We start from the raw sequence: 26,302 nt of genomic DNA, 5'->3' as shown, positions 1-26,302 counted from the left end.
TGGGGTTTTGGACCCCAAGGTTTATTTGGAAAATGGTTTGAGTGATGTTATTCATATTTTTTTTGGAAAATTGGTTTTTTCTAAGTCTAAAGCCTAAACATACATCTAAACATACAATCCTAAACATACATCTAAACATGCATATTCTAACTATATAGTGATGTGTGTGCATGTGTCGGTGCTTGTGTCGGTGTACATCATTAGAGTCCATTGTCCTTTACATCATACCCTAGATACATTCTATGGCCTCTTTGCCAAGAAAATCAAAAGTGCATGAAGGAAAAATATTACAAAACTCCTAAGTGTTTACATTCTAACTTTGGTACAAATTAAATTGCAAGAAAGAAATAGAGATGAATATGGGGTGAAATGGAGATGCTTATGAAATGATGAAACATGAAATGAAAAGAGTTAGTAGCACATGACAATATCAAAGGAAATAAAGCAAGAGAAACACTAGAACATAAAGGATAGAAAATGAGTGCAAACATGGCTAAAATTTGTTCATAGAATGCAAGAACCATATGACCTATAATTCACACATTCCAATACATTTTTAAAGGTTTAGAATCAAGTCTTGGAATGGGAATTAAGGCAACATGATTTACTTGGCATTTTAAAACAAACTTTAAGCATTTTTGCATTATTTAACTACACAATTAACTTGTAAGCTAAGTAACTAATCAAGATTCATACTCATGCATTAATATCAACACAAACAGTAGTTAAAACTCCCTCAAATCAAGTGGCATAGGTCACAAGTGTTCATCAAGCAATAGGATTGAAATCAAGCAAAGTTTCATTCATTTTTAGCACAAAATATGACAAAAATAGCAAGAAAATTAACACCTTATTTTTTAACCAATTTTAACATATGAAAATTATCACAAAATGCTACAAAAATATCAAGAAGCCTACATGAATTTTTTTTTTGGAATTTTTTAAAGGTTTTTTAAGCTAAAAATTACAAGAAAATTGCTAGTTTTAATCAAGAATGGTGAAAAAGTCACATATATTTTTTTATCAAGTTTTATTGTGAAACAAGGTTATGAAGCATCAAGAAAATTATCAAAAAAATGTGGAAATTTATTTGGAATTTCTTGAAGAAATTTTTATCATGCAGGAGGTGTAAAAAGTGGAAACAGTGTGTAAAATAGCAATAAATTAGCAAGAAAGCGAAATTCAGCAGACACAGACCCAAGCCCAAAGGTTTGAGTTGAATCTGGGTGATCCAATTGCCTTACAGCCATCAGATCAACCCAACTCCACCTCAAACCCTAGATCCAAGGGTTGAGGGCGCGTGGCACACCATAATGGGACTAGAGAGCACAGAAACAGATGATCCTATGCATACACGTCATGCAGGATCAGATCCAACGATCTAGAACACTAGGAACACCATAAGCTCGCAGTGCGCGCGCACGTAGGGGAACAGAGGGTATAAAAGCATGGCAACTACACACAGCATCACAATTCACACTTCTTTCTCTCTCTAAGTCGTTTCTAGAGAGAGAGGCTCTGAGAATAGACGATCGGAGAAGACGAACGGAATTTGCTCCGGTGCGGTGGTTCGCCGACGGCGCCACCGTGCCGGAGCATTTTTTTTGTGTTTTCGAAAATCTTTTTACATCAAAACATTCGTCCTATCCTCCTCATTCTACTTCTGGCCTTGATTTTTGCATATTAAGACTTAATGACTCTAGATCTACGAAGACATAACTGGACCAAAATTTGTATTTGAACAACGAAGAAGGGGAACGAGCTTACCGATGAGTTTGATCTGGAGATTTGAGATGAATCACGAAGAAGTTTCAGAGATTCTTCGAATCTTTGTGAAGTATGAATCGATATTTCCCTTCGTTCTCGTTTTCTGACCTTCGTGTTCTTGCTTTTTTTGCTACTGGCCTCTTTGTGTTCTTCGATCCATTTTCGGTTTGATGTTTATGCTGTTGTGTGAATCTGTGGTGCTTGAACCTTGAATCAGTTGAATTTGTTACGATCCTGTGACAAATTCGAGTGATGATTACGGTTCAAATTTTGCGTTCTGATGATTCTTTGAGGAATTGACGGTTGAATCTTGTGGATTTGCGTTGGAAGTTGATTGAATTGGTGATGAATTTGGTGGAATTGTGCTAGTTTTGGACGATTCTGGAGTTAGTTAGGGTTTGGAAGTTGAAGAATTTGTATGAATGTTCATGGAGATTCATGCAACATTCATACTGTTCTTGAGTTTCTGGCTTCTTTGATCCGTTTTTTTGTGGAGAGAGAAGGAAAATTCTGTTTTGATGATGTGTACTGTAATGATTGCTGAATGATGACTTTGACTGTTGAGTCAGCTTTTATAGCTGATGTGTACCTGCCTGGACCTGTTAGATGATGACATGTGGCATAACAAACTTCCTATGGACAAATAAAAGGCTGACACATGGCATTGGACTATGACTTGGACAAAAATGGACTAAAATGCAAATTTTAGAAATTTAGGACTTAAAAATAAAATAAAATGAATTAAAATTGGTAACCGGCAAATAACGTAAAGTGAAACGATTAAAACTGACAAAACGGACTAAAACGAACCAATGGCCTAAATGAGGTACTTTAAAGTACCTCTCTGCCGAAATTTCGTATGAAATGACCAAAATGCCCCTGGGGCTGAAAATGACTCAGATGCAATTGAAAAATGGATTTTTAACAGAAATTGAATCAAAGACTCATACAAGCAAAATTAAAAGACTCAGAGACAATTTTTAGGATTCAAACAGGGCTTTAACACATGAAAAGACTAAAATGCCCCTAGGGGCAAAACTGACTCAAAATGACTTCAAATGCAATTCTTGAACTGGATTTTGACATAGACTTGAAATGAAGACTTATTCGCACTACTTGAAAGGACTCAAACAAAATTTTGAAAGACTGAGAGAAATTTGACATAGGAAATGACTAAAATACCCTTGCATGTGAATTTTGCAAATACATTAATGTAGAATGCAGAGAAAGATGCAATTGATCAGAGACAGTTCAAAAGGCTTGTAATGCAAGAAAAGAGAAATTGAACAAGTATTTTTAGGTCCAAAATTAGGGTATAACAATGTGATGTGTTGGTATTATATTAAGTGGCTTTATTCTATTATTTATTAGAATATTAGAATTATTAGAGTAAGTAGATTTGGGGGTTATAATAGAAAGAAGAAAGAGTTATTGGGCCTAAAAAGATTTAGGAAGAATATTTAGTATTATAAATAGGGAAGCTTAGGTTAGAAAGAGTTTTTACGTTAAACCGCTTTTTGAAAAAGAGGAGAACAAGGAGAGAAGAGAAGAGAAGACAAAGAGAAGAGAGAAGAGGTTGCATCGATTGTTAAGGTAAGGGTGAGACTACCATTCAATCTTATTAAGTGTATGATTCTAACGATTAGATTTAACGAGTAGTAGGAAGAGTTTATGAGGATTGAGGAATGAGGGTTTTAAGTGAAGAATTGAGGATTAACCGATGAAAAGTTGTTAGATTGATGTAGAAACTGTGAACAGACCTTAGATGATCAATAGGATGATTATTGGATGTAGTTTTGAGGTTAGAACCATGGAATTGGATGAGATGTCGGTGAGTTTAAGAATTAGGGTTTTGATGTTGTTATAGATTGTTGATTGAATATAAGTTTGTTAAAACTATGTCTAGATGATGTACAGTTCATAGATTAATCATATAACAATGTTCTAATCAAGTTTGGGGTTTAATTTGATGAAAATCGGGGTTTTTGGTGAAAATCTGTCAATTTCCCGTAGGCTGAACTGGCATCGCTCGCTTCGCAAGTAAAGCAGCTCGCCACCGCGAGGACAACATGTGTGAGAAGTCCAGAGCCGATGTTTTGCTCGACACTGCAAGCAAGTGAGCTCGCCTCGCGAGCAAAACAGCTCGCCACCGCAAGCAAGATCACTCGCCACTGCGAGCAAGTGTTTTTAGGGAGGTCCAAAAAGCTATGTTTGCTCGCCGCTGCGAGCAGACCAACTCGCCTCGCGAGTAACTGAAAATTACACAACCTTGGTTAGGGTTTGTGACCCTTGTTGCACGACGTGTTAGGAGTTGACCCTTGGGGGTAGAGATGAGAGTTGTTCATGAGATTTTAAGATATCCAGAGAGCTTAAGTTGAGATGATTTTATGTTAATAGTAAGACGATAATGATATATACATGATTATGAGAATTATATGAGATATTTAAGATGATGTTGATTATTGTTTGATCTTGTTATACTATGATGTTGTTTTCTGTGCTGCCATGTTGCTGTTATTATTGAGTTGAGAAGATTAATGTGATTATTAATGTGATACGGATATATACGTATTATGTGGAATATTTAAGAAGTTTAAGTTCTTGTTGTTCATTCATTAATGAAGAAATGTCGTGGATTGTTCATATGCTGTTAATGTTGTTGCTGCTAATATTATCAATGTGATATTGTTATATGAGTTTATGTGAATTGCATACGATGTTTTAAGATGTTGTTGATTATCATTGATATTTTTATATTATAATGCTAATATGATATGAAATATTTATGAGCTACAAATGTTGCTGTCGAATCCATGTTAAGATGTTAAGACGTTAAGATGATATGAATTTGTTAAGTCGTCAAGTCGTTATGAAGTCGTTAAGTTGTTAAGATGTCATGTTGTCAAGATGTTAAGATGTTAAAGATGTAAAGGTCAGTCTAAGTTGAGGCGTCTCATAAGATGTTCATGATGTTCTAAGGCGTAAGATGTTAAGTTCATGCATACTCATTAAAGTGACGAGGGCTCAAGCCCTGGAGCCTTGTGCTCAAAAGTGACGTGGGCTCAAGCCATGGGAGCCTTGTGCTCAAAAGTGACGAGGGCTCAAGCCCTAGGAGTATATTTATGCTCAATAGCGACGAGGGCTTATGCCCTAGAATGGTACCATATGCATTTGCATTGTCAAGATGTTTTAAGACGGAAAAGTTGCATAGTCGAGTCAAGATGATTTAAGACGAAAGAGTTGCATAGTCGAGTCAAGTCTTTAAGTTGCGATGTTGGATGAAGTATCTAATGATGAATTATTATTAAGATGATATATGAAGTTATGATATACGATGATATATGATGTTATGATTAAGATGTTATATAATGTTTATGTTTATGATTAAGATGATATGTTATGTTTATGATTATTATGTTAATGATATATGATGATGCTTATGACTAATGTTTAATGATATATGAAGATGTTCATGATTATTATGTCGATGGTATGTGATGAAGTTTGTGATATTATTGATAACATGTGATGATGTTTATGACTAATGTAGGGAGATTAATGATACTAGTTAATGAAGTTTAAGATGTTAGATATAATTGTTGAACTATATGCTTAATATTATTGCTTTGTAAATCTCACCCCTTCTGCTTGAAAATATTGCTCTTCGTATGGGTAACTTGCAGGTAATCAAGATTAGGCGTGGTCGTGAGTGGACTCCTCACAAGTGTGTCTTAGGTGCTCTGATACATAACGGGATGGGGACTTTGCTATTGTTTTCTATTCCTTACGTATTGTTTTACGAGATTTATGATTTTGTTACTAGATTTAAACTAATGAGATGTTTTAGACTATATATTATGAGACTTTTATGATGAGGCCTTTTGTGCCAAAGACTATTTTTAGATGTTGAATAATTCCGCTGCAAGATATTAAGTACTTTGGTGATTGAATTTTGAAGGATAAATTATTATTTATTCATTTATGATTTTTACGAAGTGTGACATTCCGTTTTATGATGAAAACTCTGATTATTAGTTATTTGAAATTTTTATGTTGGGAAAACGAGGTGTTACAATTGGTATCAGAGCAGGTCGGTCCGTCCGGCCAAGTAGTTGAGTCGAGTAGTAACGTTTAATGGTTGGAATGCATGTAATCCTTGGTATGAACTGGGTAGAGTACAACCATGTTCATATTAATTGTTTTAGTAAGACGGTGTATTTCTCTTCTGCCGAAGAAGAAAGTGGAGCGGAGTTTTTGTCTACTAAGCAGCTGAAACAATTAGAACACGATGAAATTTTGATGTTTTCTTTGATGGCGTACTTGTCTATGTAGAATCAATTTGTGGGGCAACAACCCAATGCGAATGTTGGTGCTAATGCTGGATTGAGGATGTTAGAGACTTTCTTGAGGAATCATCACCCTACCTTCAAAGGAAGGTTTGACCCTGATGGAGCTCAGACGTGGCTCAAAGAGATTGAGAGAGTCTTCCGTGTTATGCAATGTGCGGAGGATCAGAAGGTGCGTTTTGCTACGCACATGCTGGCTGAGGAAGCTGATGACTGGTGGGTGAGTCTTCTACCTGTTTTAGAGCAAGATGGTGCGGTTGTTACTTGGGCTGTGTTTAGGAGAGAATTTCTGAATAGATACTTTCCAGAAGATATTCGAGGGAAGAAAGAGATTGAGTTTCTTGAGTTGAAGCAAGGTGACATGTCGGTGACTGAGTATGCCGCTAAGTTTGTGGAGTTGGCTAAGTTTTATCCACACTATACTGCTGAGACTGCTGAATTTTCCAAGTGTATTAAGTTTGAGAATGGCTTGCGTCTTGAGATTAAGCTGGCCATTGGATATCAGAAGATCCGTAACTTTTCTGAGCTGGTGAGCAGTTGCATTTATGAAGAAGATACTAAAGCCCATTACAAGATCATGAATGAGCGGAAGAGTAAGAACCAACAGAATCGTCATAAGCCTTACAGTGCCCCTGCTGATCAAGGTAGTCAAAGTGGAAATGATGAGAGGATACCTGGAAAGAGAGAAGCTCCTGCTGAGATTGTTTGCTACAAGTGTGGAGAGAAAGGCCATAAGAGTGATGCTTGTCCTGGTGATGTGAAACGGTGTTTCCGTTGTGGTGTTAAAGGGCATACTACTACAGAGTGTAAGCATGATGATGTGGTGTGTTTCAACTGTAATGAAGAAGGTCACATTGGTTCGCAATGCAAGAAGCCTAAGAAAGTTCAGTCTGGTGGAAAGGTGTTTGGTTTATCTGGTACTCAGACGGAGAATGAGGATCGTTGATCTGAGGTACATTTTCGAGGACGAAAATTCTTTAAGTTGGGGAGAGTTGTAATGCCCACTTTGATATTTAATTATTTTTATTAAGTTAGAGTCTATTTATGTGATTTATTTTAAATATGTGATGTGTTGGTATTATATTAAGTGGCTTTATTCTATTATTTATTAGAATATGAGAATTATTAAAGTAAGTAGATTTGGGGGTTAGAATAGAAAGAAGAAAAAGTTGTTGGGCCTAAACGGATTTAGGAAGAATATTTAGTATTATAAATAGGGAAGCATAGGTTAGAAAGAGTTTTTACGTTAAACCGCTTTTTGAAAAAGAGGAGAACAAGGAGAGAAGAGAAGAGAAGACAAAGAGAAGAGAGAAGAGGCTGCATCGATTGTTAAGGTAAGGGTGAGACTACCATTCAATCTTATTAAGTGTATGATTCTAACGATTAGATTTAACGAGTAGTAGGAAGAGTTTATGAGGATTGAGGAATTAGGGTTTTAAGTGAAGAATTGAGGATTAACCGATGAAAAGTTGTTAGATTGATGTAGAAACTGTGAACAGACCTTAGATGATCAATAGGATGATTATTGGATGTAGTTTTGAGGTTAGAACCATGGAATTGGATGAGATGTCGGTGAGTTTAAGAATTAGGGTTTTGATGTTGTTATAGATTGTTGATTGAATAGAAGTTTGTTAAAACTATGTCTAGATGATGTACAGTTCATAGATTAATCATATAACAATGTTCTAATCAAGTTTGGGGTTTAATTTGATGAAAATCGGGGTTTTTGGTGAAAATCTGTCAATTTCCCGTAGGCTGAACTCGCATCGCTCGCCTCGCAAGTAAAGCAGCTCGCCACCGCGAGGACAGCCTGTGTGAGAATTCCAGAGCCGATGTTTTGCTCGCCACTGCAAGCAATTGAGCTCGCCTCGCGAGCAAAACAGCTCGCCAGCGCGAGCAGGATCACTCGCCACTGCGAGCATGTGTTTTTAGGGAGGTCCAGAAAGCTATGTTTGCTCGCCGCTGCGAGCAGACCAACTCGCCTCGCGAGTAACTAAAATTAGACAACCTTGTTTAGGGTTTGTGACCCTTGTTGCACGACGTGTTAGGAGTTGACCCTTGGGGTAGAGATGACAGTTGTTCCTGAGATTATAAGATATCTGGAGAGCTTAAGTTACTATGATTTTATGTTAATAGTAAGACGATAATGATATATACATGATTATGAGAATTATTTGAGATGTTTAAGATGTTGTTGGTTATTGTTTGATCTTGTTATACTATGATGCTGTTTTCTGTGCTGCCATGTTGCTGTTATTATTGAGTTGAGATGATTAATGTGATTATTAATGTGATACTGATATATACGTATCATGTGGAATATTTAAGAAGTTTAAGTTGTTGTTGTTCATTCATTAATGAAGAAATGTCGTGGATTGTTCATCTGCTGTTAATGCTGCTGTTGCTAATATTATCAATGTGATATTGTTATATGAGTTTATGTGAATTGCATACGATGTTTTAAGATGTTGTTGATTATCATTGATATTGTTATAATATAATGCTAATATGATATGAAATATTTATGAGCTGCAAATGTTGCTGTTGAATCCATGTTAAGATGTTAAGACGTTAAGATGATATGAAGTTGTTAAGTCGTCAAGTCGTTATGAAGTCGTTAAATTGTTAAAATGACATGTTGTCAAGATGTTAAAGATGTAAAGGTCAGTCTAAGTTGAGGAGTCTCATAAGATGTTCATGATGTTCTAAGACGTAAGATGTTGAGTTCATGCATACTCATTAAAGCGACGAGTGCTCAAGCCCTGGAGCCTTGTGCTCAAAAGTGACGAGGGCTCAAGCCCTAGGAGTATATTTATGCTCAATAGCGACGAGGGCTTATGCCCTAGAATGGTACCACATGCATTTGCATTGTCAAGACGTTTTAAGACGGAAGAGTTGCATAGTCGAGTCAAGATGATTTAAGACGAAAGAGTTGCGTAGTCGAGACAAGTCGTTAAGTTGCGATGTTGGATGAAGTATCTAATGATGAATTATTTTTAAGATGATATATGATGTTATGATATACGATGCTATATGATGTTATGATTAAGATGTTATATGATGTTTATGTTTATGATTAAGATGATATGTGATGTTTATGATTATTATGTTAATGATATATGATGATGCTTATGACTAATGTTTGATGATATATGAAGATGTTCATGATTATTATGTCGATGGTATGTGATGAAGTTTGTGATATTATTGATAACATGTGATGATGTTTATGACTAATGTAGGGAGATTAATGATACTAGTTAATGAAGTTTAAGATGTTAGATATAATTGTTGAACTATATGCTTAATATTATTGCTTTGTGAATCTCACCCCTTCTGCTTGAAAATGTTGCTCTTCGTATGGGTAACTTGCAGGTAATCAAGATTAGGCGTGGTCGTGAGTGGACTCCTCACAAATGTGTCTTAGGTGCTCTGATACGTAACGGGATGGGGACTTTGCTATTGTTTTCTATTCCTTACGTATTGTTTTACGAGATTTATGATTATGTTACTAGATTTGAACTAATGAGATGTTTTAGACTATATATTATGAGACTTTTATGATGAGGCCTTTTGTGCCAAAGACTATTTTTAGATGTTGAATAATTCCGCTGCAAGATATTAAGTACTTTGGTGATTGAATTTTGAAGGATAAATTATTATTTATTCATTTATGATTTTTACGAAGTGTGACATTCCGTTTTATGATGAAAACTCTAATTATTAGTTATTTGAAATTTTTATGTTGGGAAAACGGGGTGTTACTGAAACTATGTCCAAACGACCTTTTACTAACAGTGACGGATCCAGAAATTTCAATAAGTGGGGTCAATACTTTTTATCGTGAATATTTATACAAAAATATATAAATCTATAACCAATAAAATAATTACATCGTTATCAATTAAGAAAAATTATGGTTTACAAAAAATATTATTATGAAATTTAGTGTGTGTGAGTTTCGGTGTTAGGCTCTTTATAACTAAAAATAAAATTAATTTTAGACAAAATAGTATTAGTGTATCACTTGTATCTTAGACAAATGCTCTCATTGCTCATTTGGAGAGGGTGAGGCCTATGCTATTCACCTTTCCCTTAAGACAGTGAAAACTTAGGGCTATAGACTCATGTCTGCTTAGCAAGTAATGCTACAATAATGAGATGGTTGTTCAATTGGTCCATCAAAATTGCTCACATTTCTAGAGAAAGAAAAAAACCGATCGGGAGTAACGATCTGATCAGTGTTTACACACAAAAAAGTTGATCGAGAGTTACGAGCTAATCAGTTGAAAATTTTGAGGGACCAATTGAGCAATGGTCTAATGAAAGAGACAATCTTTTGAAAAATGGCGTAAAATTATAGTCATTACAAGCTAGATTTTGTTGGGAGGGAAGTTGATTGGGTTTGTCATAGCAGCTTAGTTAGAGCATCAATATTAGTCTAACCCCCATGTTTTTTAGTCTATGCCTATGTGTATTTCTTCTCTAGTTCATGATGAAATGCAATATTGCTATTTTGCTTATGGCTTTTGATTTTATAATCGATCTAATTACTCCAAAATATCCTTTTAATTCATTCAAACCAGTTTTTTTTCCTCATCTACAATTGTCACCTTGCAAAGCTATTAGAAAGGTTTTATTTATTTATTTATTTTATTATTAATAAAATATTGATTCATTTTGGTATTCAAGTAACTATTAACAACAAGATCTCTGGATTTGTAACGTTGAGGTCCAAATCATTGATAATATATTGTAAAAAAAACAAAGAAACATATATGGAAGAAGAGTGCAAGCTATAAACCAATATATTACATGAATTGGTTAAACAGAAAGAAAAAATAAAAATCCCAATTAAGGCAAAAATGAAAAACAGGGGCCACCACTTCCAGCCACTTATTTTGGAACATGAAAATAGGAAACTAGTGCAACAACATTATACAATTAACATTGATGTTTTTGTACACTCAGGCAAGAAGATTATTATTAATTCTGCTTTATTAAATTTCATTTAGGTTCATGAAATAGAGTACAATTGTAATAAAATATTTTAAGGGTCGATTTGATGATCAGAATATAGATGAATACGAATAGATAGGATGAAGACAAAATAGAACTGATCATATCATGTGTTTGATACGCACATGATAACAATCATGAATGATACACACATGTCACAGTGCACCTAAATAATTTTGTCGAAGGTTTATAGCTTTCTTACTACTAGCTGGACTCCATGGTCTGGCTTCAGTAAAACCCCATGTGCAGGTGAATGTATGTATCTTGGAGAGAGGGAGAAAGAGAAGTGGGACAAAATGAGTGCTATGAGCATCTTAAGTTCAAGCTTGGCCAAGTGCTGTCCAAGACAAACTCTTGGACCAACTCCAAATGGCATATACACTTGTGGATGCTTACAAGCACCTGCAGTTCCATTAGCAATTCTCTCTGGGTTGAATTTGTGTGCATCATCTCCCTATATTTCAGGATTTGTATGCAAACTTATTATCAATATCCAAAGTTCAGTGCCTTTAGGGACATCAATATTCCCAAATTTCATGTCCTTGAAAGCATTCCTTGACAATAAAGGTACCGGTGGATAAAGCGCAAAGATTCATGAATAACCATTGTTAGCTGCATTGCATGCCACAATAAACAAGTTTAATTAGTTATTGTTTGTTTCATAGTATTTTGAAATTGATTACTAATAATAATTCAAATATGTTCTCGACTTTGCAAATTGTCTTGCAGAATAGTCCTTTCGAACATTATTCGATAGACTGAAATGATAGTAGTAATTGACTAAATTTAGAGACCAATTTATATATGAAAGTAAGTTAAAAAAGTAACAGTTCAATTAGCAAAGTCGATATTTATTGTTGTTGGAAAAATCTTGGACCATTTTGATGGTTTACTCAGAATGAAAGTTTTCGTTACCTGTTTTATCTTTGAAAGCATATCAGAATTTGGTACTCTACCCCTGCAGATTTCTAGTACCTCAGCACGAACGCAATCTTGCCAATTTTTGTTTGAGGCCAACAACATAAGACACCAGGAAGCAACAACTGCAGTTGTTTCAAAGCCTGCCAAGTATATATTCTTGCAATTATCAATAATAAAACGGTCACTAGCTTCTTGTGTGAGATTACTTTTCTTGGCACTTTCAATAACCATCTGCAACAGGTCTTTTTCAAAACTAGTTTTTTCGTTTCTTTCCTTCACCACTTCTATTATCAAACTTTTCACCTCTTTTTCTAATATCCATGCTTTTCTATTAGTCTTTGTTGGAAGGTATCTGTTAAACATACAAAAGTGACCTTAATTTGATTGATTAAAAATAAGGTGATAGTTTTGTAAATCATAGTAAAATCAGAAAAAGAAACACTGATTACCTCATGCCAGAAACTGCCGAAGAGAGATTTTTTCAGGAACAGACAACTTCTTGGAGAGCTTCAAGTTTTAAGAAAATTTGTTCCCCCTTTGAATAATCACTTCCAAAGCATGCTCTTGAAATAACATTCCCTGAGAATCTTCTCATGTCCTCATCAATATTTATATCTGCAACTCCACCTTCCGCCTCGATTTTACTACTCCATAAGTTTAGCAGAGATTCACAAGATTCACTAACAATATTCACCATTCCCTTTGGAAGATATATGTGTTGGTTTTGGCATCCAACCTAAAACTAATGAATATAAGGTGATAAGAATGTGGAAGATATATGATAGATGGTGCTGTAAATCTGATGTTATGGCTGCTGAAGTGCATACACTAGGAACAACAACATGGAGGAATGTTGAAGTTGATCCTAAGTTTTCATATTTGAGCCTTGAACTTGAATATCCAGCTTCTGTGAACGGAGTACTTCATTGGATCAATTTTGATAGAAAGATACGTTCAATATTGTGTTTCAACCTTGAAAGTGAGAGGTTTGAATCCTTCCCTTCTCCTCTTAGAAGTCGTATCACCATGGTGGAATTAAAGGGCTTTCTGTACATATGCGAAACAACTTTCGACTCTTGTGTAGTATGGCTTATGATATGGTATCGGTGAATCATGGACAAAGGTTTATTACAGCGACAATTTCACAGGATCTCCTCGTCCTCGGCGTTTTGGTGTATGTAGGCCAATAAAACACTTTGAGAATGGTGAGGGAGCCTTATTGCTTCAGAGGTCCTATCTTTGGAATTCCTTTATTTATTTTGAACCCGAAAAACATCGATTGACAACTTTTTGTGTTGAAGGGGACGAATCAATCTTGTTTGAATCAATCTTTCATATTCCGAGTCTTGTATCATTGAAGGATGTTGTGAAAGGAAACAACATTGAAGTGCAGAGTGTCAATTCATGGTAAGGAATAAGGATGTTGGTTCAAATATATTATTTTAAAGGCAAATGCTAACTTGTGCCCTTAAGGGCACATGTTAAGGAACTCATTATGTAGTAAAACTTATGGTAAGTCAATTAAGAGGCAAATGTAAACAGAAATAATTAAGACATCATTATTATTAGACTTAATTTTGATTTTGTTATCTTAAGTATTGCAATTTAAGCGTTTTTGGCCTCCTCTTTCTTGAGCGATTTCCTCCTTATAGATTCTCCCGTTGTGATTTGATAGTGTCATCCCAAATTTTATCCAAATATACACTAAGTACAAAAAAACGCAAAGAAAAAAATGAAACCCTAACTAGGTATTTTGTTCGCAATGAATTGCACGTGTCGTTTTTGGCTCTTTTGGTTTTAATTTGAAAGAAAAGATTCACTACTTATAGCCATGAGAGTTGGGTTCCATGTCAATAAATGTTGTCACATTGATTGGCTTAAAATATGAAAGAAACCGGAAGGGAGAACACCAAATAAATAATGAGGAAAACACTTAACGGTTAAAATTGCTAAAAAAAAGTTACTAACCAAAATCGAATAATCGCGATATTTAGGGGTCAAAATGCAATTAAACATCATTGTTATTGTTATTTACCTTAACCTTATCCATGTAAAATTCTGGAGCTAAGAGATTTCTATGACGTGCCCATGTAGTTCCATTTGATGTTAAAATACCATCACCCAACAATGGCCCAAATAGTTCCTTGTGAAATGAAGCCTTCCCCAAGTCAAAAGAAGTGCATGTGGTGATTTCTTTCACTATGTCTGTTTGGCTCACACACAATGTTTGAATGTTTCCAAAAGAAAACGTGAATAGTTTACCTGTTGATACAAGATATAGAAAGTAGGTGCTCAAAATTTTACAGGGACTAAAAGTTGAAGGAAAATTTTAGAGACTAAAACGAAAAGTTGTTATATTTATTTATAAGGACCAAAAACATATTTAACCTAAAAAAAAATATACCTTCAGGTTATTACTTATTAGTATGTTTATGTGGTGATATGCAGGTACAGGAGCGCATAATTAAATATCAAATACTTTAGTAACTTATCATATATAATATGATACAGATGGTATTGATAAATATAATTTGACATACCATATTGTTCCCTCCATTCTTCAAATTTGGGAAAGACAAGAGAAGCAGTGTTGTGAATGACAGGAGGTTCAAAAGAAGGTGAATTTGGAGTTGTAGGATGAGATTTGATTATGTCCATTAGATTTCCAAGCAATATAGTTGGAGGTGGACCACTTATACCTTGTTTCCTTAGCTTAGAACGAAGAACATTTGGCTTCTGCACAAAACTATTGTACAAACGAAACAACAGTGCAACAAAACCAATGAACAAGATGGATGTGAAAAACTGCAAATCAAATTGGAGCTTCATTGCTAAAAAATTAACTTTCTATGCACAGGAAATTTAATTTGCTCTAATGTTGGTATCTGAATTTGAAGGGAAATGATGCACTGGCCTAATTATTGTATATGGATCGGGACAGCTAAAATAATAGTAGTACTAATAAAAAACAAAGATATTAAGTGTTTATTGTTTAATTTCTTCATATATTGAATATATGCCACATTGTAAGCAAGGATGATTAGATTAATGGACGTTGACCCGCACATTACGTAGGTAAATCTATATATTGTAAGATAAAATCATGTTTTATCACTAGACTAACATAGCATAACATGAAGTTTATTCTCAGAAACATGAACTTCATTTTCACCTATATATAAAGAGAAGGTAATCAAGTAGAAGATACTCTATCTTTCAAAAAGAAAACAAGAAGAAGAAGAAAAAGAAGATACTCTAATAAACACGGGCCTCACTCTCCAAACTTCTAGATTTTGGGATGTCATTCATTTAGAAATTCTCTCAAAAAACAATTCATTTAGAAATTAGAGAAAACCTTGTCAAAAACAAATTAGGATGGCCTAGTTTTAGATTCAGCTTTGGTTAATGGAGTTTTGATTTGGTCTCCCCTCAGGTCCGTTTCTAGGTTATGGAGGCCTTTTACGAATCTACAATTTCAACCCTAACTAATAAATAAATAAAAAGTTTGAATTCTTAAAGTGTGATAATAATTTGTTTGAAAATGATAGTTTTTATTATGTTAAGAAATATATTAGTAAAAACATCAAACTTCATACAAAAAACATTGAGTTTTTTATTTAATATTCAAATGCTTGTATAAACTAATTCCTACGAACATTTCTCGATGCAAAGTTGCAAATAATTGTGTTTATGTCAATATGTTCTATCATATCTTCTCCAATGCATAAAATGGCTAGATCATTCAACCTTTCTAATGATATTGACGATGTCAAGTAATTTTGCAATAATTTTAACTTTGAAACTCATTTCTACAGCTACACAGTCATCAACATAGTTAAGAGAATTCGATAAGCAATTGAATATTAGGATAACAGTATACGACTTTGACAAACTCAAGAATTTCAAATGCTGACATCAACACATTTGGCAAAGACATTTACAATACTTTCAATTAAAATAGTATCATTTACATCAACTCCCGACGAATCCTTATTAGAAAACACAGCTTTAAAATTTGTGCAAGCAATTTTTAATTCACCATTATATTATGATTTCAACATTCTTGCGTCTAATAAAAATCCAAAAATACTTTCAAATTCTTTTAACTGCTCAAATATATTTTTAAACGAATTTACGTTATTGACAAATCAACAACCACAAAAAATTGACTAACTCTAAAAGATCCTTTAGGTGATTGTATTTCCGCATCATTACATTCTCATCATATTGTCTTTTTATAAAGCTACTACACTTTGTTGGTAGTGTCGGCTATATACTTATATCAAATGAAAGGCTTTTGGAAATATTCATACTACATTCAAAGCCTTTATTTCTATATTTTTCAAATTATAACATTATGGCCATTACTTTTTCCACCCAGGTTCTCGCATGCCCTATTCGGATTCTAAAATCCGAAATATTTCAATGTGTTTTTGGAGGTTTTATGGGGTTTTTATGCATAGAATCCGAACTGCATAGGGTGGGAAAAGAAACTCATAGTCCTTTTTGCTATCCTTTTTTGGTAAAAAAAAAAGAGGTATATGGATTTTTGCAAGCAATCTGACCGGTTTAACTTCCAGTCCACATAGGCTAAAGTCGATTTTTTTATTTGAACAATTTTCCTCCTTTATATTTTTCAAGAGAATATTTCGGAGTATCCTTAAAACATTGATTAAAGTACTAAAAAGAGTAAGTTTATATTAAAAAAAATTGTGATTATTGTATTGACAAAAGTAAAAACTTGTATTTTAAAGTTTTTTTTAATGGAACACTTAAACAATGCCCTCAGGGTAAAGTTGTTATGTTGACACCCCTTAAGATGGATGCGTAAAGTTGATTACTGATGGAAGTTGTGGTGCTTTCGATGACATGGTGTTGGTGGTTTACTTTGTGACAACAAAGAATATTGGTCATCAACAACTTCGTTTAACAGGTTATTTGAGAGATGGATTCTTTAGAAGTTCTCTATCTTCTTCAACATCTGGCTGGATTACTCGTATATGTGTCAATATATGTTTCTTTGTTGGTGAAGAGTTTTGGTTTAAAGGAACAATTTTCTAACATTTCTTTCTAACATGTGTTTAGAGAGGAAACTGTTGCATCAATTTATAGGCCGAATCTATACACTCTTTAAGATTAAGTGTGACCTTTTGACAGGCTCTTGTGTCAAAGTTGGAGAATGCGTTGAGGCTTGATGCACCAAGTTGAGTTGTGTCCCCACTGTTCTTTTTTCTTTCTTTCATTTTGCCTTTGTTGAGGCTTGTGCAAATCTAACCCTTTCCTTAAAATTTATTTGAAGAATAATTAATTTATTATCATCTCTATATCTACGCACAGACTCTTAAACTTTGTGATGCGGGGGCAAAATTCATATTCATATGAAGACAAAAAGAACAAAGGACATTTGGTTTTATAGTCGGTCAAATCGCTGCAAAACTTCCTTTTAGTTCATTCAAACCAGTTTTTTTTTTCTCATCTAGAAATGTCACATTGCAAATCTATTACAAAATTTACGTTGAAATATATAGTTTATTAAAATATCATCTTTGATGAAAATGTATGTGCCATGACAAAATTAAACCTTGAGAATGTACATATCACACATGGTTGTGGTAAATCTAATTATTTACAATGATATTCATTCATCCTTATATATCTTTTGGTGTACTTTCTTATCTGCAAGTGCCTTGATTTGGAAGTTCAAGCTTGAAGAAAGATGAAAATATTCCTACTTGGTTTTTGATGGATGGAAAATCAAATGCTTAAATTTAATCATCTATCAAGCTTCCTGACTAGTGGTCAGTCCAGCAATTTCGTTGAGTGGCTTCCACGTAAACTTTCTCCTGATCATTCACATAAACAAACATGAGAATGAGATTTCTTGGTGGAGAAGCTCTTATTGCTAGATGTTAATCCAAACTAGACCTTGCATATAAAGTTGGAAATTTAAACTGAAGTAAATTCAAGTCCTCAAGCACAAGTTTTGCAACAGAAAACACTGATAAATATCAAAAGAAATAAGCAAAGAAGAATAAAAACTGTAAAATCTACAAAAACATTATTAGAAAATTTGGCATCCTACCAATTTCCACATTCAGCAATGACCCTCACATTAGGCCTTAGTGTTGGCAGCAGAGCAAGGAATTGTAGTTCAGCCTTGGAGAGAACCTAAGGAACAGCCAAAGCAACATTTTAGTACCGCGCATTTGACCAGATAAATTAATGTATATTCACCTAACAACGATCGGATTTCTTGGTGGTTTCGTCAGGATATCAAAGTTTAAAATTGCAATTGTTGTTGCAGTTAAGCTGTGATACTGGATATTAAGAAAAATTGCAACAAATTACAAATGAGGCTCGATTTTTTCGATATTGTGACTGCAGACCTTTATTTATAACTTTCCATGATATGATATTAGAATCTCTATAGACTAATAACTCATGTAGAGATCAATCCTTGTCACCTCCCTTTTATTTTCATAAAAACATAAAAACAATTTCATCAGAAAATAGGTGGGTTTGTGTATTGTCCTAGAGATATAATACAAATAATTCACCATACTTTTCCTAAAAGCATTTGATTGAGATGGTGTACTTATAATAAATATCAATGTGAGAAAACATAAAAATAATGATCATTCTGTTTTAAGTATGTGAGGGGTACTTTAATGTAATAAAAGTAAAGCATAATCCACACCTTGGCTTCAATGATCCACACCACCAGTCCTTTGGCATTTGGTGGTAATGCTTCCAATCTGTAATCAACCTCTGGTGGGAAATACCACCTTGCTATTGGTTGCTTTCCTAAATGAGCCTGAGATTCATGACAAAATTCTATGTAGTGTAAACTTGAGTAATAATCTATGAACCAGTGCGACATAATCTATGAAGCACTAAAACAGAAACACTCATTTGACACGACATTGACACTTACACGCAGAAACTAGTAACAATTTGAGAAAATGAAAGTTATAGAATGTAACCACACCACATGTATCGTTGTACTGTTGGTGTCACTCAGTGACACATGTCAGACACAAGACAAGCTTTTAATTTGAAGTGTTGGTACATAGTACATTGGTAATGATAGTTATCAATCATGGAAAGCCGAAAAAGAAATTTTAAAGGAGCAAACAACTACTTTGGTTCTTGAATGTGTGAGGCGCTATCACTGTAGTTTCTGAATGTATCGAAATTGCAAGCATGCCCACAAGAGTATCTTTTATCTATCATTTATAAGATACTCGAATCTATTTTTAGGTAGTCAATTTAGCCCTCAAATATGTTTTCCCTTGGTCAATTTCGTTCGTAAAATTAATAAGAAAAGAGACACAAGCTATGCATTAGAATCATGGAGAACCTAAACAGAATTTTCAAAGCTTCAAAAAAAAAGAAAAAAAAACTCACAGGACAAACAGGGTGAACTTTGGTGAGAGTGGTTTCAGGATCACCAAGACCACGAGCAGTAAGGTCAAGAAAATAGTAACCTTGACGTTGAAGACGCGATAAGTAACGTCCTTCATACCCTCCTTCATGAGGAGTATATATTGCAAGTGCTTTATGTTCTTCAACATCTGAAAGCCAACGTCCAATATCAAATTTAACCAAATCTCCTCCAATGAAGTCACCTAATCCCATTCCACTACTACATTTCACTGCCCTTTTACTTCTATCACTGTTACATTCTTTTCCTTTCCAACCCATCATCAATCTTACTGTGTTGTTATGATTTTCAGCTATGAAGCTGTTCCTTGTTGGTTGCTGAATGTTAGAGCATGTTGGTCCTCCACAACCTAAGCTTGCAGAGGCTAACATTTTTGTTTTGTTTCTTTGTTTTTTTTGTGCTAATGAAGAAATTTATTGTTGAATAATGTACGTGTTTTTTTTCTTCTTTTTTCATAAGTTGAAAGATAAAGAAACATTGGTTAGAAATTGGAAATTAGGCGGAGGATGAATGATATTAGTTGTATGGTGGAGAAATGAGATAAAGTGATCGGTGAGAGAGAAGGATCTTGTCTTCACTTGTAACCTTCAATTAGAGATAGTGGCATATCATCATGTGGTGAAACTCTTCACTTATTCACTCTTATTATTTGTTTTCACCTATAGTATCATGTAGTGAAACTTTCTCCTTTCTTTATTACAATGACAAAGACTCAAAAAAGGAGTGCATTCTTTTTTGTTTTTTTTTTTTTTTTAAGGAAGTGAGTGCATTTTTATTACATGCCAATTTGTTGTGAATTATTTACCCCTATTCGAATTCTAGAATACATTCCCTAATTTTTTAATTAAAAAAATAAAATAAAAAATTCCGATATGTCGGTGACACACAGCGATACATCTAGGCATGGCAACAAAACCCAGACCCGCGGTTACCCACCCGAACCAAACCCAATTTGACGGGTTTTCCCCGTTTTGACTGGGTTTGGGTATGGGTATGGGTTTTCCCCGATTTAAAAACACGGGTATGGGACGGGTAACGGGTATATAGGTACCCACCCCGAACTCATACCCAAACCCGTCCCAAATGTAAAAAATTACTTTATGTTGATATATCATGTTATTTTGTTTGATAATTGTGATGTTAATAAAAACTAGCATTGATATTTAAAGGATCAACTAAATCATTCCATCTAACAATGTTAAAGTGAGTGTATTGTTGGATAATATATTACAACGTTGCTCTTGGGGATGCAAAAAAACTTCTATTTTTTATTAAAATAAATTATTCAATGCGGGAACGGGGATGGGGCGGGGATACCCGAACCCGTCGGGGACGGGGATCGGATTCAATTTCTCGTCCCCGTTGGGTATGGGTAGGGTAACGGGTAAGTATATGAGAATCGGGTATGGGGACGGGGAAGGTAAAACTCGTCCCCACCCCGCCCCATTGCCATGCCTAGATACATCGTCGACACACCTCTGATGTGTCTCATTAGTCATTACTATTGAGTTTTCAGTTTTTTCCCTCCTTCATTACTAGTCTCTAACTTTAATTATCTCCTCGGTCACTACTTTAATTTTAATTGATGCCATTTAATTTAATAGCATTTTTCAAGATTATATGTTAATTTTTCCCATTATTTTTTTCAGATGGCGTAACATCAACATTGATTATAAACAAATTATGGTCTCCCTTGTTGTAGTAAACTGGAACTATATGTTAGAGTTCATTTCAAAGGTGTTGGAACAAAATAAGTTTAAACAATGTCTCTTGAGTTTTGATGATAACAAGGTGTTAAAAGCTCAATTGAATATGCTAATATTTGTTCAAGTGTGCACGACCATAGTTTGACTTGCAACATAGCAACATAGCACCTCTGATTAAGACATAATAAATTTCATGAGAAGCTATGTTGCAAGTCAAACTCTAAAGAAAGTCAGACTCTGAAGTTAGTCAAACTATGAAGATCTCCCAGACTCTGAAGGTCAGGATCTAGACTAGTTAAAGGACAAAGGAGCTGAAGCTTTGAAGATCAAGCCTGAATTATTTTAAAGATCATGCACAATGGTTCTGAAGATATCAGAAGGTCAGTAGATATCATTTTCAGTGAAGGTTCAAGAAGGACAACAGTGTACGACCACTACTCCACTACCTTCAACATTCTCATGTGTATTGTACTAGCTACAGTTGTGTCTCTATTGGAAAAGAACGGTTAATTCCTTATCAAGGAAAGGATTCAAATTCATTCCTTCATAGGACATCAACCAAATCAAGCAAAAAATCATTGTTGAATGATCAAGCTTCTCAAATGACTCTTTGATGCAGTGGCACTCCTCAACATTTTCTACCTCTATATAAAGGATTGAAGACTTGAAGATATAAAAAAGACTCTGCAATATTTTATAAGTGTCAAAACTCTGTCAAAATTCATATGCATCAAACACTTAGAATTTCTTATAAACTTTCATATCTTAGAAATTCTTAAGTCTAGAGTCTGAACTGTTTTGTATGTGTGATCACCTCTGATTGTATATCAAGTGTTCAACCAAACAATTATTTCTTTGTAATTCTTGTATGTTTAGAAGTCTCTTGCCTGTGTGCTTGAGCAATTATAATCTTGTGTGATTATAGTGAAAAATCTCTTGTAAGTGACAAGGGGACCGGACTACTTCCGGATTGTGGAAGAAATCAGGATAATTGCTTGAGTCTCTTTCTTCTCTCTATATATATATATGTCTCTTTATAATCTGTTGCACTTAACTCTGAACATTGCTTCAGGTTCTGAACTCTATCATAAGCTGAACTTTGGACTTAGTTAAAAAAAAAAAAAACTAACATAATTCAACCCCCCATGTTTTTCTCACCTTCAAACTGTGTAAAATCTTTTTTTGTGTTGTGAATGATAATGAACCAAAGACTCTAATTCATACAAGTTTATGTGCATTGTAGACCTCACAAATGGGTCATTATTTTGTAGTCCACACAAATTGTTGGTACATGTTTCTGGAACTCACGTTTCAGGAAGTTGTACGGTGCATGATCCCATTTAGTCTTTTCAACTTCTCGGTCAGCTTCCTTTGGGTTAGATCCAATCAACTCCATCATCAACGCAACCTCAACAGATTTGGCCAATATGGAATGGTCTAATTGAAGACCTTTGATTGACTGGTGTAGCACAAAAAACGCGTCATTCAATGTTACTATCACCTCCCCAACAAAATATGATGTTTTCAATTTAATTGGAGGACTAATATTTAAAGAAAATATAAAGATAAAAAAAACATAATTAACGTTGAATTAACTAGAGGGTTGGATAGTTCAACTAGTTTGAGCTAAAAGTTAAGGAGTTGGAGATTTAGACTTCAAGTTCTTACAACAACAAAAAAAACTAACAACAATTAACATACTTACATTTGTTATGTCACTATGTCATATGATGTTTAGTCCGTTATTTTGATGTAATTTGGTAGAGTTCTAATGGTTTTAAGGTATTTCAATCGGGACACGATTTTGACGTTACAGAAGTAGATCTATAAAAGCCCAACTTCATTTCAGAGCAAGGGTTCAAAGTTTTTTAGAGATTGAAGATACATTTGGAGCATAGGATTGCATAATTCATGGTGGTGTGCGATCCAAGTCATAGCCAATCCCAGATTCATATAATGTTGTTTTCTTGTACATTAGTGATTTGTGTTTTAGCTAAGAGTAGCCAAACTCCTTGTGATTACGTTTGAGATGATTTTGTTCTAGTTGTTTGAGCTATGTAAATTGTTAAACTCTATTCAATATAATTGCAATTCTATTTTTATTTGGTATAACTTGTGTTTAATGCTTCTTCTTTTTTTATCACATATGAAATGTACTCAAAGATCAATTGACTATTAGCACTAGTTGTTGACTTAGATCTAGTATATTGTTCAATCAAACGGGACACTTTAGAGATATTGGAACTGTTAGGTTATGACAGAAGGTTAACGTTCCTTTAAACCTTCAAAGATTAGAAACTCACCTAAGAGATTATGAGGTGTAATCTTAGAAGAGAGTTTGGAATCAAAAGATTGATCAGAGCTAATTCGAAAGATCTGATCATGTTTCTCCAAAAATCTTTACAGACTTTATATTTAATTTATGATTGTTAAACCAACGATTTGCCATCCCCCCCCCCCCCCCCCCCCCCCCCCATCTTTCTCGAGTGGACACTAGAGCAATTCCTATGGAGACAAATCTTATATATTGCTTCGATGATTTTGATGCACTTGCTAAAATAAGAATCTCAAATTAGAGGGGTAGAAACTTTTTTTTTTTGCAGGGTCATTTTTCTAACTTCACGTATATTACATGATCTATTTGAACAATTAACCGAATTAAACATGATGTTGGAACTTTATCGGAGGACCATTATTTAAAGAAAATATAGAGGAAGAAAAACATTATTAACGATGAATTAACACATTTGTCATTCAAAAAAAATTGAATTAATTTAATAACACATTCTTTGTAATTTTTCATCTTATTTTTATATATTAACATTTTTCTACAATAATATAAATGCACAAAAATATTTCTTGTTTTTAGTTTTTTATTATTGAAATAATATTTGAAATTTATTAGATCAAAAAAATCATTTGATTGTTACAGAAAATAATTATATTTATATTTTCTTTTCTTGCATTTCTTGACTACTAAGAAATCATCTTATTTTCTCTTTTCTTGACTTTCTTTGCTTTCTTCCATCAAGCAAACAAATAATAAAGAAAATAAGGATTACGATGTCTTGGTTTTTTTAGTAAGGATCATCTCCATTTATAAAAATAAATGGAGATTGTCATTTAAAAATAGACACGCATTGAAAATAGATTGTGGATCATATTAACAAGTGGGTGTCATCATTATTAATAATTTTTAAGTTTTATTATGTCTTTATTTCTTTAAATTGAAGAAATGAAGAAGATTCAAAATAGAGATGATCCTAACTTATTTTTTTTAAAGGATTAAAAATAGGTTTAAATTTTATTAAGGACTAAACTAAATATTACGTACGATTTTGTTCGGAGACTAAAATTGTCTTCACTTTTAACATTTTTTTGTCAAAATCCACTAGTAAAGAAAATCAAGTACAAACAACCAAGGAATTGGCCCAACGTTTAATAAAAAAATATTGAATTGTATAAGTGGTAAGTGACTTGAATCTCTTAAGCATGTACCAGTAGGTTGATTCATGACTCTTGAGTATAAAAAAATTCTGATTGAGAGGAGAAAATTCATTTTACATATCCTACAGATTACTCGACAGTGTTAAACGAAAGTAAAAGTTTCGTCTCAACATCATGGTATCCAAAAAAGCATTTCATGAACTAACTAATATTTTATTATGTGTCAAGTATTATGTGTAAAAAATTCTAATTATTTTTAGAGATTCTTATAATATTATAAATTTTTCGGCAAAATTTCATTCAAAAATATGAATTAACTTTAAAATAGGGATCAAAAGTAGTGATAAAAAATTTCATAAGGACTAAAAGTTGAAGGAAAATTTTAGAGGGACTAAAACAAAAAGTTGACATATTTATAGGGACCAAATATTTAACCCTTTTTTTCATATCATACATTGTACTATTTGTTATTCCATCTTCTTTTAATTTTTTTTCCATATTATTAATAAAAAAAAACAATTTAACCTTTCACAAAAAAATTCTATATGAAATTAATTATTATATTTCTTAATATGTACTCCCTCCGGTCACTAATATAAGCAAAAGTTGATTTTTTAGGTTCATTCAATAAATGATGTATGTAGTCTATATATAGACCACATATATCATTTATTGAATGAATATGAAAAGTGAACTTTTGCTTATAATAGTGACCGGAGGGAGTATGAAAGAGGAGTAAGTCTAAACAAAATGATTTTGCTGATTTACCACGTGCGGCACTGCGAATTTTAAATTAGACACAAAAAATTGATTATGGTTTGTGAATGGTGACGGTGAAGGAGAAGTGATTCAAATCAGCCAAAAAAAGTGGTCCTCGACATCAACCTTTAACCAATAATAGAATAAAAAATAATAACAGATTCTGATATATTTTTTGAGTAGTCATATTTTGACAACCATTTTGGTACAATCTTTGAAACAACTTTGTTGTTCTCTCTTTTCATTGGACAAAAACAATAGAGAGAGAAAAAAAGGAAGAGGGAATAAAATCATAATGTGAGTATGAGAGAGAAAGTTGTACAAAGATTGTACTAAAATGGTTGTACAAATATCATTTCTCATATTTTTTACACGTAACTGACGGATAAACATGAAGATGAGTAGTGGTCCTGCAGCAGTAATGACATCAACCTTCAACTTATAATAGAATAATAAATCTTAACAGACTCTAGAACTTTATAGTAATATTTAGAGGTTTTATAGAACTTTATAATTTAATTACATGAAAAACCCGGGGAACATGCCCAATCCATTTCACGAACATCAACCATTAAAAAATTACTAAGTAATGTACTAATAATAGGGCAAAAAGTGAACGATATGTTCAATTGTACTTGAATCACGAACTTTTCGAGGAACAGGTTAGTTTTTAAGTGAGTTCAGTTACACTTACACATGATAATATTCTAGTATATTCGAACTAAGTATTGCCTCAAGAAGAAGACCATTTTAGAACAATAAAAAAGACAATATTTTACATATGTAAAACCTATTTCAACTAGTAATGTTGATAATATTCATATAAACATCTTCATGTGTTTGAATCATGGAGATCACGGGTTTGCGTTTGAGTTTAGTTGATGCTTATCACT

The 26,302-nt window shown here is 33.6% G+C and overlaps 2 protein-coding genes and 1 pseudogene across 3 annotated transcripts; 1 reads left to right on the top strand and 2 right to left on the bottom strand.

Moving 5' to 3' along the window:
• Window positions 1-2,314: 2,314 nt before the first annotated feature.
• On the top strand, window positions 2,315-7,059 carry LOC146939397 (uncharacterized). The gene is made up of 2 exons (XM_085749770.1): window positions 2,315-2,368; window positions 6,100-7,059. Exons 1-2 carry the CDS (start codon window positions 2,315-2,317, stop codon window positions 7,057-7,059), a joined length of 1,014 nt encoding a protein of 337 aa, XP_085605896.1.
• A 4,034-nt stretch (window positions 7,060-11,093) lies between these two features.
• Window positions 11,094-12,852, bottom strand: LOC146939396 (cytochrome P450 714C2-like; annotated as a pseudogene). Its single transcript, XR_015031641.1, has 3 exons — window positions 12,503-12,852; window positions 12,048-12,405; window positions 11,094-11,744 (listed from the first exon to the last, which is right to left on the bottom strand). The product of XR_015031641.1 is annotated as a cytochrome P450 714C2-like (transcript).
• Window positions 12,853-17,562: 4,710 nt separating this feature from the next.
• NDHN (NADH dehydrogenase-like complex N) lies at window positions 17,563-20,009 on the bottom strand. Its single transcript, XM_085753064.1, has 4 exons — window positions 19,461-20,009; window positions 18,751-18,867; window positions 18,136-18,221; window positions 17,563-17,896 (listed from the first exon to the last, which is right to left on the bottom strand). The coding sequence occupies exons 1-4, from the start codon at window positions 19,866-19,868 to the stop codon at window positions 17,833-17,835; spliced, it is 675 nt and encodes a 224-aa protein (XP_085609190.1). The 5' UTR covers window positions 19,869-20,009; the 3' UTR covers window positions 17,563-17,832.
• Between the last annotated feature and the right edge of the window lie 6,293 nt (window positions 20,010-26,302).

The sequence above is a fragment of the Medicago sativa genome, chromosome 3, assembly GCF_051527215.1.
Source record: "Medicago sativa cultivar Bolivia chromosome 3, Bolivia_mono, whole genome shotgun sequence".
NCBI classification, from domain to species: domain Eukaryota; kingdom Viridiplantae; phylum Streptophyta; class Magnoliopsida; order Fabales; family Fabaceae; genus Medicago; species Medicago sativa.
Note: the sequence above shows the minus strand (reverse complement) of the source record. Positions and strands in the feature narration are given on the sequence as shown.